This window comes from Dromaius novaehollandiae, chromosome 18, assembly GCF_036370855.1.
Source record: "Dromaius novaehollandiae isolate bDroNov1 chromosome 18, bDroNov1.hap1, whole genome shotgun sequence".
NCBI classification, from domain to species: domain Eukaryota; kingdom Metazoa; phylum Chordata; class Aves; order Casuariiformes; family Dromaiidae; genus Dromaius; species Dromaius novaehollandiae.
The window spans coordinates 13490681-13504386 of record NC_088115.1 but is presented as its reverse complement, the minus strand read 5'-3'; the positions used below and the strand labels follow the sequence as shown (position 1 = coordinate 13504386).

Below are 13706 nucleotides of genomic sequence, written 5' to 3'. Positions count from 1 at the left end.
ACCCCCAGGAAGGTTTTATAGGTTTTAATATTAAGCTGCCACATTGGTCTTTGTTTATTCAGGTTGGTGGCTAGCATAGGAGGTTTACAGTTTTACCATTAATCATCTTCGGTGTCAGCAGAAACAACCGAAAGCTGAGGTTGCCACACGTGGGTTAGTCGCATGGTGAGTTAGAAACCGATGAGACAAACCATTCACTAACTACACAGAAGGCAGGAAGGTTATAATGGCAGGCTATAATGAGGTCCTGTTGTAGTCGGTCATCAGTCAATCTCGAAAGAGGTAAGAGTTTGTTTTGGACCCTCAGCAGAGAAACCTCCAAAACAGCTTTCCAGGCCAAGCCATCAGGCAAATTTCTATTTTACTACTTCAAGGAGCCTTCAAGTAGAGCGAGCCCAGCTGAGAGAGGGTTGCAGAGATACCGTGTTACTGCTTTTTTATAGAAGTGTCAGAAGCATGTTTGTGTGGAACGGGTTAGAGGCAGGGACACGGGACGGACCAGGAACACCAGTCCCAGCAGCACCCGGCTGCACTGGAGTCCATCTCCTTCCCTTTGGAAAGAAACCACCTCAGCACATCCAGGAGAAATACTTCATCTTCAGGATGACCTGATATGTTTTAGTGCACGTGCTAAGCATAGCCTGTGAAGCAGAGGATATTCTGCTTCTCTCTAGCCTGCTCCTACAGCCACGACCACGTCTTACGGACTGCCGATGGCCAACTCTCCCTGTCCATCTTCCAAGAGCTCCCTCAGTCTGAGTTTATCATCCAGAGCGCACCAGCCCTGGGAACTCAGGATTGTGCAAAATCCCCTTTTAATCCACTAAAAAACCAAAGACAAATGCAATCTTCGCCAGATCTCCCAACTGTAAATTACTTGATTCAAACCAGAGGAGCATAAGGAAAATGCAAATAAAACACTGGAGTACGCAATGCCAAAGCAAATGAAGGGACCACAGAAGAGCTGTTCCAGTTCCTAAAAAAATACAAAAACTTTTCTTGGAGGGCATGAAGTTAACATTTTGTTTATGTCAGATAAGAATCACAAGGCAGTTCACTTCACTTAACTAAGGTTTTATGGTTTTTTAGTATCTTAATTTCTGCCTGTAATACTTGTGAAGCATAGTAATTACAAGTGTGCCATAAAATATGAGGATAGTGACCAAAAGGCATAATTAAGATCTTCTAATTATTATTGAATTTTCTCCACATTTCAAGGGAGTAAGATGAGATAAGTAATTTCCCGTCTCTCTCAAATCCTTTCCTGAATTATTTAAACAATGGTATGTGGCTTAAAAAGATGTTATAATGCTGTTTAAAAGCAAAGTCTCTTAAAAGATGGCATGCATCTGTTCCACAGCACACATCTCTGTGAGAAGATGTGAAAACTGTTGCGATTAATCTGAGGACAGGTCAGGGTACCAAAAAGGTAAAAATAACTCCTTCAGCCGTAGGCAGATCATTTAATCTCAGACTAAAGCCTCATCCTCTCTAAATGAGGATGACGATAATGCTGCACAGGTCGGCTTTGCATAGGTGACGGGACGACTGCTGAAGGAACGCTTTGCATGCACTTGGAAGAGGGCAAGCAAAGGACAAACGACTACGATGCCATCCCAGCTAAAACAAAGGAAAACAAAACGAAACGGAAAATCCACACACCAACCCGGAGGATGTCGAACGGATGATTAATCCCAGCTTGTCCGTGTCCTCCCTAACTGCAGTGACTCCTCCTCGGCTCCGCAGCATTCCTGAGCACTCCGCGGTGACCGCTCCGCTCCCAGAGAGCCCCGAGCCCACCGGCCCCTTCTCCGCCGGTCCGCCGGCCGTGGGGATGCTGGGCAAGCGCCTCGACCAGGGGACCAAATTACCCAAACCCGCAATTTCCTTAAGGTGCAGATCTCTCTGATAACCTCATGCTTCTGTTGTAACAGACTATTCAAAATATTTGATGCGAGCTTGAAATCTGCTGCATCATTTTTTTCAAATGAAAATCGAAAGATGAATCAAATCTTTCGATGAAGAGCAAGGCCTGATCGTTTGTCCTTTTACAACATACTCAAAGACGGGCACTCACTGCTTTTCAGTCCACATCTGCTTGCCTTCCAGGGAGTGGGAGTTTCTACTTGTGTTGCGAAACGCGTGTTGAAATACGGTCATTACAGATTTAAAGAAATGTAATGCAATTTGATACAAACGTTCTCAAGTTCTTAAAAAAGTAACGAGCGCTATAAATTGCATGGATTTGGCTCAGCTGAAAAGAGCAACCGAGCAAGATCAGCTGAGCGAGTTATTTTGTCAAGTGTACACCGTGTTGCTCTCCGCTGAGAAAGCACCGCTGGAGAACCTACCCTGTCCTGACAGTCCCAAGAAAACACAAATTGGTGGCACAGCTGTCCTCTTTGTTCTCCTGTCTTTAGCTAGTAAACCAGCTGAGCATCCAAAACATTTCTGCCTTGCTGTATCACGAACCCCCAGGGACCTGCGGTTACGCAGAGCTGCTCGCGACACGGTCTGAGCTTTCTGCTCTAAGTCAGCTTTTTTCGACATGCGTCCAAGAGACCTTAGTACTTCAGTGGTTTGTATTTCGATATCTTTTTTTCTCTTAACCAAGATCTCCCACCTGGAAAATCCTTTATTTGTAGTGAGGCAATAAGAGTCCATATAATTCATAACTGCAAAGGAAGGGAAGTCAGGCAAAACTTTTTTAAAAAAACCCCATGGGCTGCATATGGCAAGAACAGCATTCTTGGGATTACGTGAGGTGGACAGGGATCAAAGCTTTCACTGCCAATGCCATCGAGCAACGAGGAACGCTGTGGCTAGAAAATTCTCGCCGTTCTCTCAGCCTCCCCCTCCTAAGGGCTCCGCTATTGTTCCGCTTGGGATTTTCAGGATCCCTGATTTCTTTATCCCTCTTTCTGAGTGACTCATCACCGATGCCATCTTTGTGCCGGAGCAGTATTTCCTTCGGCTCTTGTCAGTGCTGTTCTTCGTTGGCCTGAGAGGTCGTTACTACGCAGTCAGTGGTGTTCCCCTCCTCGGGCTGGGAGGAAAAAGCCTCCAAACACACCTTACACATGCTGACCTGCAGTGTAAGAATAAAATCTGAACCAGCCCAGTAACCCACCAGCACTGCTGGGCCAAATCTAAAGACACATGCTATTAATTTATGGTTCTGTCAATGGCAGAGAAATTCTAATAGGTCATCAAGATAACTAGTCTGAAATCAAGCTACGAGCATCTCTGACACCACCACTGGAACGCATTCCTGTATTTCAGTTTTATATTCCAGCATGTGTTACCTTCTATATAATCCCTTCCACTGTGGCACGGTTCAGCACGTTAAGATCTCAGCGTCTGATCCTCAGAGGTGCCGAGCGCTCACCAACGACCACGAGGATTGACAACGCTCAGCAACGTGCACGATTAAGCTCAATGTGTTCCCACTGTGTGAAGAAGCAAATCTTTGTAGATGATAATCAGAAGCTACTTCTGTTTTCGCCATTTCCTCTCTTTCAAGAACAAAACTTTAACCAGCATCTAAATTGGAAAAGAAGCTGCAAGATTTACAGAGCTTCACAGCTGGCAAGTCTGGAGTCCTCTCAACTTGGAGCCCAGTTAGTGCAGGCAACAGCCACGGCTATACCTCCTCTACGTGCTCCTTACAGAGGGCGTTTGGTATTTACTAAGCTACAAACAAAATAATACTTCACAATAAATGATGTTAAAGAACAGCATAAAGTTGGCCTTTTTCAGTCCTTTTTAGCTCCATCCAGGCATCTCATCATTTCGAAAAAAATGAATGGGACAAGTCACTAACTGGCTTTGCCTCACCGAGAGCCTGCCTGGGGGTGAGGTGTCTCTGCTCTTCTCTTCTGTCATTCAGCTGGTTCCTGCACACATTGCCATTTCTCCTCTTTTAGTTCCCTGCATTAAATACCAGCACTGTTGTCCCTTGTAGCCCTACTTTATACTAGTCCATGCACGCTTCTGAAAGAACACAACTCCCTTAATTGATAATATGCAAACAAACCACAGACACTCCAAAATGATGCACTGCTCTCTTAAAAGAAGGCTTTCTTTCTCATTCACTAATACCTAAGAAGTAGAGGTAGAAAACCGACATTTTAAAATCCTTTCTAATTCCTGCATGCCAGCATATGCTTCGACTCTTTTTTCAGTAAAAATTCTCTTCTTCCTTTCAACTATTTGCACTCTAATTTCTGTCTTCCTTTCTTTTTCCAGCTGGTTACTTCGTTACAGTAATTCTTTCAGCTCTATTAAGTACATACTTATTTGTGCATTCTCCAGTTGTGTCTGATTACCCAAGTTAACATTTGATCATTGGCTTCCACACGTACAGCATCGTCTCCCTCTGTTCCCTTTGACGGTTTCGCCGTTGGTGCGAGAACCTTCTCTCCCGCAGTTCCTGCCATATGGAGCTCCTGCTAACTTTCAACTCCATTGATTTCCAACTCCTTTCAAATCCCACCTGAATATCTGTTTTTCTGTGCTTGAATCTCAGCTTCTTCCTCCTTCTGTTACTCTGAAACTTCATTTTATGCAGTAGAATTTACTATATTCTACTCAATTCTGCATTCCTTTCATGACAGGCTGTTAAAGAAGATGTTATACAAAATATATTATAGAACATGTCGAATACAAAGTTATATGGTTACTATTGTAACAATCTTGGTCTTAATTAAAAATTGGGGGGCATTATTACATCAAAGTGATTCACGAGTGTATCAATGGAATTACTTGCACAGTAAGACACTAACCAACTTAGAGGTGGTAGAATCGAGCTCCAAATAATGCCAGCACCCATTTCACGTTAGTCAACATTTTCGTCCACATATAGGCTTATTTATCTCTCTGTTCATCCATGAAAGGTCCCTTACAAAGATATCGGCCTGATTGTCTCCTCAACAGCCTCTATCTGGAAGTCCCAAGTGAGAAAGACAAACCAAGGAATGGATGCCTTGCTCTGCATATATCAAACAGACAGACCAGCATGCTCTCTCACGTTACGTGCATCTTCACTGTTTTTATGGGGTCCTCCAACCTCTTATCTTCTTTTCAATGAAAATATTTTAAACTTTAAATTTGCTCACCATAAGTAGTCAGAAAATAAATTTTCTGTTGTGCGCTCTCCAGACATTAAATTGGCAGATTTTCAGATGTCAGCCTGCGGCGGGGGGAGCTATGCTATTCTGGCTGCTCTCTCTCACACTTTTCACTAGATGTATAAATTTCTTAATGATAATGTTAGAAATGCTTCATGGAAGGAAAACGGCTGCAGCGTGCAGTAGCCTCCTGACCCCAGGGTTTGGGACGTCGGCAGAGCACTGGCTGGAAAGCATGCACAGCAGCATGGCAGGGAGCCACCCTCCTCCTTCCTCCGAGCCATGCAGAGCTGAAGAAAAGCAAGTGCTTTTTAAAGCCAGCCTCTCCATTAGGCACTGATCACATACAGAAAGTGCAGGCACGATTTTAATGTGACAGCCTTTGGTGTTGCTGTCCTTGACAGTCACAAAGGAAACTTCCTTACGATTCTCACTTTCTTCACCGTTGCAACAGAGCCTGCAAGGTCCCGATCACAGGGCAGCTTGCCCAAGTGGTTAATCGGCTGGTTTGTAGCCAGCAACAAGGCAAGGCTTTCTCACTATGAATCACTTCTGCGGTTAAGATCATTCAAATGTAGACTAAGCTTCCCATTTCTGTGGGAGCAGAAATGGGTCTCTAGGGGAAAATTTTGGAAGAGGTTCAACAGAGTGGGCTGAAGCAAGCAGAGCAAATGGCAGAGTTTCGTCACTACCTCCAGCGGATGCTCGCTATTTGTTCCGCAGTCTCCAAAGTGCTCGTCAGTTCTGGAAAACAAAGACTGTCTAGAGTGCTCCTCACCTGCCGCTGGCCAGAAAGCAAAGGTTTTATTTTTAAATACCTAACCTAGAGCTTATTATCCTGATTCTAGATTACTCTGACATGTGCTGACAAAGATAACTCTCTGAGAAAGCCTGCAAATTCCAGGGTCAAGTTTTGACCATGAGAATTCAAGGCATGGGTCCCAGAAGCACAGCACAGCTTTTGCGATTATCTGAGACACCTGAGCTAAAAGTCCTCGTGTAACAGAAAAGAGCCTGGTTTTGAAGCAAACTTCCTGCGTCGTTTCACCAACGTCTAGATGATGGAAATCCCGCTGCCTCCACGTGATTTTCCAGAGCATGTATAGCCATTCATCAAACTTGTGATAACAGCCACAGTGCAATTATAAAAGCAGTCCAGAATAATGGAAGTTAAGGCAAAGATTTTATGTGAATTTATCTGACTACATTTATTTTCAAAAGTCTGGATATCTTTAAAAATGAGTCTGAGAAGAACTATCAGCCAAATGCCCTAAACAACAGGGATAATATTACTCAAGCCTTCCAGCCTTCATTGTATCAAGAACAATTTGGGGCGCATGCTCTAGACACAGGCATATTTTGGTCACCTCAGTCTTACTGATTCTTTACTCATAGCTCCACAAATCTGCAGACAGGAGCACTATTCCCATGAAGACTAAGGTGTGGCAAATGTTAAAAGTTTGCTATGCTACATAGCAACTAAAATTTGAGAATGATGCATCACAGCAGTCGTCTGAGAACAAATATATTTAGTTGGCATGGAAACAGTAAGTTAGGCTGAATGTGGTAAATATCCAGCAGTCATAAAAAATTGAGCAAGTCAGAATAAAAAACATTAAAAAAAGAAAACTCACTGAATGCTATTGAATCATAGCTCTCTTGCAATTATCGCTCCTGTTTTCATTTGAACACTGGAGTGAAATCCACTTAACAAAATAAGCTGCTCCATTTTATTCCAAATGCTTCTACAACATCCTTACTCAGATAAGTCCTTTCTCCTTTTTTATAATCTATTTGAGAAAAAAGAAATTAAAGGGTTGGAAATCTATATTGGTATTCTCCTTCATTTCCTCAGTAATATTCATGAATTGAACATAATTGATTTTCTGTCTTCACAAAATCTCCCTCCTTTAAGGCTCTATTTGTGACATGACTGCTTAGAGGAGTATTCTTATGGTTTAAATACCGTTAGTGATGTTACTTCCATTGTTTGCGAACATAAGAGGGACTTTTTTTCCTCTATTACTCCCAATTATAAATTTTACATCATACCCAATTCGCCTCTATATTTAAAAACATTAGAATCAGGAATGAAAAAGCTACTCAATCCACATTCTGAAAAAATTCTTGCATGTGATTATCACAATAGAGGTTCTTGGAGCTTTTTTAATATTTTGAGTTGTGCTGATTACCCTTACAAAAAGGAACTAAAAATGAAATAATGTATTCTAAAGAAATCTAGGTAATTAAGCAAGAACAAGATAGCTACCATTAATTTTTAGACAGGTTCCAATTCAGCCAAATTTCTTGCACATATTCATTAAAGCATATGTTTAACTGACACGCATAGTATTTAATTACACACACACACACACGTCGTAGGATGTCAGGTCTGCTGCATTAGCAACTTAGATTTTTTAATTAAGAGGGACAACTGCAAGAAGCGGTATGGTTCAGGAATGGGAAACATTTCTGCTAGAATGAAAGATTTCTTGCATTAGACCCATGCATTTACTGGAGACAACCAAATGCTACAGTATAAGAGTATACAATACAGGAACATAATCAAAACTGGATTAGCTCATGGGAAGCTAGTTCCCAGATTTACATACTACTGAGATACAAGAAACTTTAGCACTGATTTACAAGGAAATGGTTTGGATGTACCTAGATTTTCCAGGAACCTCCAGAGATTGCTTTAACTGTCTTGGACTATCTATCAAGCAACCCAATGTGAGTTATGCTATACCTATTTCTAGTTTGCCGCTTTCCATGAATACAATTACACATCTTAAGAAGTCAGACACCTCACTTTTGAATGAAACATTCAGTGTTCGACATGAAGAAAGATCATACACACATTTCTGAGATACCAGTCTGGGAGTAATATTACCGAGCACACACAGCAATGCCCTAGAAAACCAGCTGAGCAGAGACAGGACAACCTTTATGGAAAAGATAAAATTAGTTAGGTTATTCAAAGGGGGAGAAGTTCCTGGGGACTTTAAGATAAAGGTATTGAAAACATAATGAATGATAATTGCTTTTGACAAATGTATGTTAATCTAGATTGGAACATGTCATTTGTGTAACTTTGCCATACCGCAGTATCATCAACGACCTCTATCACTGAAAAAAACCCACAAATATAAGGTGATTCTACCTCCTCACACTGTAAAGAGGACCACAAAGGTTAACAGAAGTAAAAACGAGTCCATACAGTAGCATGAAAAACTGGAACAAAAAAGCTTCACAAAAGCACCAGCTGACCTGGAAGGCCACACTCAGCTCTAGACATCTCACTGCTTTGGCATCACAGTCCTCCTAACATACTTTACTTCCCCCTTTTATTTCTGGGATGGTTTGTGTCAATAAGTAGACTCTGTCTGGATAATTATAATAAAGAAAGGTTAATTCTGCACAACCACCGAAGGCTTATTACTAACAAAGAGTTAAGCTTCATGAATCCATCAGTCACTCTTGGAGACTGAAGAGTCATAAAGACATTGCACCAAAAAGAGACAAACATGGAGCACTACGATACCACCCAACAAGCCATAACGAGAAACAGCTTTTTATTTTTAATTAAAAGCACAACAAAATGTTTTTTCATGTCTCATTCATTTGTTTGTTGTTGTTATAGAATCAAAACACAAGATTTTTCCTTTTAATGAAAAACAGAAGCTGTTTAACCCTCTCTCCTCCTTATTTATAGACATGTAAAAGCTCAGAAAAGTGGCCTTTGTAATAGCGCCAACATAAATTTTGATGTTTTATGCAATTCTCTACCAGACAATATTTGGTAAAAGCAGAAAGCAAGTTCTAAGTAGCTGCCTTAAATATTCCAGCTACCTAATCAGCTGATTAGATGTTAGCTACTCTTAATGCTTGACGAACATGTTTACAGGTAGTCTGGCCAAGACATAGTAACTGGAAGTGTGTCAAAGCACACATTTTTGTATTTTTATTCCAGAGAGATAAGCATAACTAATGGATTAACCAGTCACAGAGAAGACTCGCTAACAACTTTCAAAAATGTTTTTCTGTGCAAAAAAGCAAAGCCACCAAAACACCAGCATCCTCAATGGATCCAGCCTATTCAGAAATTCTCAATATATGAATGGAAGAGACAAGACAGTTGACTAACTCATACATCAGCATTACCATAAATCTGCTAATGTATTTCTACCTTGCCAGAAAAGCTCTAAGCTGGCTGGTGTAGCGTGATTTAAATAACATTTTGGATCCACATATACTGGAGAAGGGTACATTCCCCAGCTGAGCTAGTCCTTCAGTATTTTAGCATGGACAGGGTATTAACGTAAGGCGAGAGCTTTGAGGCAGAAAAGGGGGATCATCCTGTGCTCCCTAGAGCTCTTGCCTTTCCCTTTCGTGTTCCAGACAGCTATTTTTTGTTCTTCCTTCAGGATCCCCTCTCAAAAAGGATCAGAAAATAAAGGCAGAAAGGCAGTGGCAAAGAACAAAGAAAAAAATAACAGAAATAAGAGACCTGGAATAGGACTGTCACAGTGTGCAGCCCAGTGCTATTCCCTGCGTGGGACAAGTGTGCCGCTAGACATCGAATTTTCCTGCTCTTTTCTAGGAGACTGAAGCTGCAATGCAACACTTGTAGGCCAGGCACTGGTTACGCCAAATTTCTCAGATGCCACAAGTGTTGCAGCCCTGATAAGCCCGACCCAACCTCTAGATTTGGGAGATAGAGGGGAGAAAAGAGAAGAATAGCAAATCACTAACTTTACAGAGAGGAAATACATGAAGGTAAACACTGAAGGTCAATGAGGGTTCCCATTCGCAAGCAGGGAACAACTACTAGGCAAAGATATTTTAAATGCATGATTACTCTTCTACAACCACCCCATATTACTATTTTTTCAAGTTTGGATTAAGAAAACAGTTGTGGAAACTGTTCGATCAGCATCAAATAAGTTCTGAAGTGGTGCACAAACTCATTTGTATTGGAGATCTGTAGGTCTGTATGTGATGCAGATACCCACGACCTCTGTGTTTTCCTGAATGTTTCAATTTAAATTTGGTTTAAATGCAGACCATTCGCTTCCCATTTCAATACCAGTCTGTAAATTACCTGCATGAATTTGCTTGAAGCAAACTGAATCTCTGATTTCACTGAAAGTGTCCAGAATAATTTTAGCAATATTAATCATATGGAACTGTTTATGGACAACATGCTAGGACAATGAATGCTTAAGATCAGCAAAAAAGATTATGTTTAGCTCAGTTATTGTCCAATTGTAATCCTCTTAATACAAGACGTTAAAGGACAGGTTAGAGTAGTCCCCAAACACTCTATTAAAACAGTACAGTCACTTGAAAATAAATGCAACATTTAACAGCTAGAATAGTTGAAATACCAACCCAAAATAGAGAGCATGAGATAAGTATTTGCCCGTAGGGTTCAGACAGTTTAATTCTCTTTTATTAAGAAAAACAGAAAAGAAAGCTAGCTGAAAATTTTGGAGGAAAATATGTGCTTTTGCTTTGAAGCAAGATATCATTTTTAAACATTGACCCCCCCTTGCCCAAGGGAAGAGAAGTAGGGGGCCAGCGCCAGGTACCTGCTCCTGGGTCTCCAGCTCTCTGTGTTGCAGCTTCTTTTCTGCAGACCGCACCTGATTGCGATAACTTTCCATCTCATCTTGTAAGGCCTGAAACAATACCAATGGATGCAAACACATGAGAAACACAGGACGACAGAAAAGCTCACAGTTAATGTGGTTCAGTAGGTTCAGTAAGAAAACAGTGCAATATCAGTCCAACTCCTCAGCTACAGGGGCTTTTAGCAATTCATGAGAGCTGCTAAGAAGCAACAGGCCCAATTTTGCCACCCTCATTGATAAAATGATTCTGCATAGGTAGGATCATTGATTAAGCAGGAGTTGTCAAATTGCATTAAATAATATAGTTAAATGCTGAGTTCTATCCTATCATAGCTTTCACGTAGTCATACTAAAAATGTAATAAATACCCTCAAAGACTGAAAGTGAAATGGAAACGTTGCAAGTTCTGTCTCAGATTTTTGTTATCAGTTTCTTTGTGCAATCTGTGCTTCTTAGGAGCACTTTCGCGCTGTACCAATAGCTTTTCCTCTAAATCAGCAGAAGCATCCTCTGGAAAACCATGTCTGGGATTCGCAGTGACAATGTACTCCCTGTTATTTCAATCGGAAGCTCTCGGAGATGAGGAGCTCCCTTCCTTCCCTGCGGTAACATCTAGCATGTGACGTACAAATGAAGTAAAAACGGCAATAAATAAAAGGGATATTATGCTCGTGTAACTTTACCACAACTATCCAATCTTTATTTAGTTCAGAAATAATCACTTTTAAACCAAGCTCATAAAATGCATTGACAAATTTATTTTGTCATTATTGCTCCTCTTGTATATTTATTTTTACTACGGCTGCCCCTCAGAGCCTTGATCTTTTTGTCATATGCTTAACAAAAGAACAGCCATGCCCCAAGGAGCTGATAGTCTCTGCTACTCCTAAGAGATACGCACCAAACAAACAATACAAAGTTTCAAAGGTTTTTTTTTAAAGTTTCCTAGGCATTGTTGAATGTTTGAATACACACTTAACATTCACTTACACACTTACTAAAAGCTTACTTATGTTGTCAGCTTGAATAAAGGCATTGTTAACTGCAAGCACGGACTTGAAGCAAAGTGCACAATGAGTACGTTGGACTGACACCAACACAGAGGCAGCCGGGGCAGCGTGCGGGGAGTATTTTGAGTTATATTTCATATGCCAGGAAATTAAGGCATAGCTACCCACTAGCTGAAAAGTGTAGAGCAGAGTCAGGACTAGGCCACAGTAGAGACTTAGACTAGATATATGCTATAAGTGACCCAGAAGGTGCCCCAGCGCAGCTTTTTTAAAAATTGAGCTGCACAGAGAACTTCTGCAGAGCTTGCTGCAAAGGAGAGACCAGCAAGCCCATATTTTCTTAATGCATTTTTCAGAACATGTGATACGGTTATCATTTGCTTCCTCAAAGTAGAATACCCATACATAAATCAGGATCATTAAAAGTACTCACAGTACAAAGATTTAACAGAAAAAAAAACGTTGCTCTTTTCCACAGCACTGAAATACTGTACTCTCAAATCATTTACAGGATAAAATTGCTATGGAGATAAGATAAGAGGACTACTTATGATAGATCTTGCACATTGTTTTGAAGTGATGCCAGGCATTAACTTTAAAGTCTTATAGCTATAAGACTATTACATGTTCTGATGCCAAAAAATTTAACCAGACCCAAGCATGAACTTCAGATCTGCCCAGGGACTTTCATGCTCACTGCTGCTGAGAAACATTGAAATCCAGTCTTTGAACATATCCCCAGTCTTCTACACTCAAAAAGTTTTGCAGTACCTTTAATTAGCATTAATATAATGAAACATATGTGTGAATTGTAGGCTTTTTGTTTGCTTTTTGTACATCTAATATGGTAACTTAAAACACAAACAAGCCTATCTTGATTTAAAACCTAAAACGATCAGGTCACGCAATTGTAGAAACGTGATACAGAACGACCGGGGCCTTTCCACACATCACAAAGGTCACGGAAGACCCAATTATTTGACAAGAGTCTTGCCCCAACTTCAAAGTGTACAGGCAAAACCACTGGAGAACAACTCTCAGGAACATCTACGGAGCACATTCCAGATAAACTACAAAGCGTGAGCCGTCTTCTCCTGCTATTTCCACGTGATCAGTTTATACAGTTAAGATAGCCTGGCACGGTGAAAAACGAGGAGGGAGGAACCCTCGCTATACCGACAGCCTCGCGTCCAAAGCGGATTCCTTCCTGCAAGGCCCTAACACTTTTCCTCAAGAGCAAGTTTCACTCCTTCACGTGATCCTGAAGATGGTCAAGAGTAATAAAATATACATTTATATATAGGGGTCTATATGTATACTTCTAACTCAGAGAACACACTTACATCACATTCTATCACGAAACTCTGCAAGTACCGAACGCAGAACGGGATCTCAAAGAGCTCCTGCTAAAGTGAGCAACCACTTGGTGACAGAGAGCAGAATTGGTCTGGTGCTATTTCCTTCCCTAATTTCTCCATTTTGACTTTCCTTTCCTACAACAGGCGAGTGTATTTTGCACAACATAAAATGAGAGGTTCTCCTAAATCTGAGGGTTTGTGATTTGTTTCTTCAGGTAATTTACCTGGGAGGTTTGGATGACACACAGTCTTTGCTAGGTCCATCTACTCTAGACAGCATTTGTCAGTGCTCAACACATGTTTTGTTGCATTAAAACAGCAGACAATATCTTGAACTAATACAATTTAGAAACAATTTTTTTGTTATAGTGCATATCTGTAACAAACCACCAAGTCTTACAGCTATCCATTCATCAGTCATCCAAAATAGCATATACTGTATGAGTTTACAGACTTCCAACCACATCATAACTGGTTGTTGGTACGATGGCAGAAATAACACTAACTTCTCTGTCGGACTTCACAGTTTTGACTATTGATGATAAACCTAGACAAGCAGAGGGCAAACCAACT

At 41.0% G+C, this 13706-nt stretch overlaps 1 protein-coding gene across 8 annotated transcripts in view; it reads right to left on the bottom strand.

Moving 5' to 3' along the window:
* CEP112 (centrosomal protein 112) overlaps window positions 1-13706 on the bottom strand; it is a 182232-nt gene that overhangs the window by 9327 nt on the left and 159199 nt on the right. For all 8 annotated transcript variants that reach the window (XM_064522758.1, XM_064522757.1, XM_064522762.1 and 5 more), the window contains one exon: window positions 10724-10813. In XM_064522758.1, coding sequence (XP_064378828.1) covers window positions 10724-10813 — 90 coding nt within the window. The remainder of the gene's footprint in view (window positions 1-10723; window positions 10814-13706) is intronic.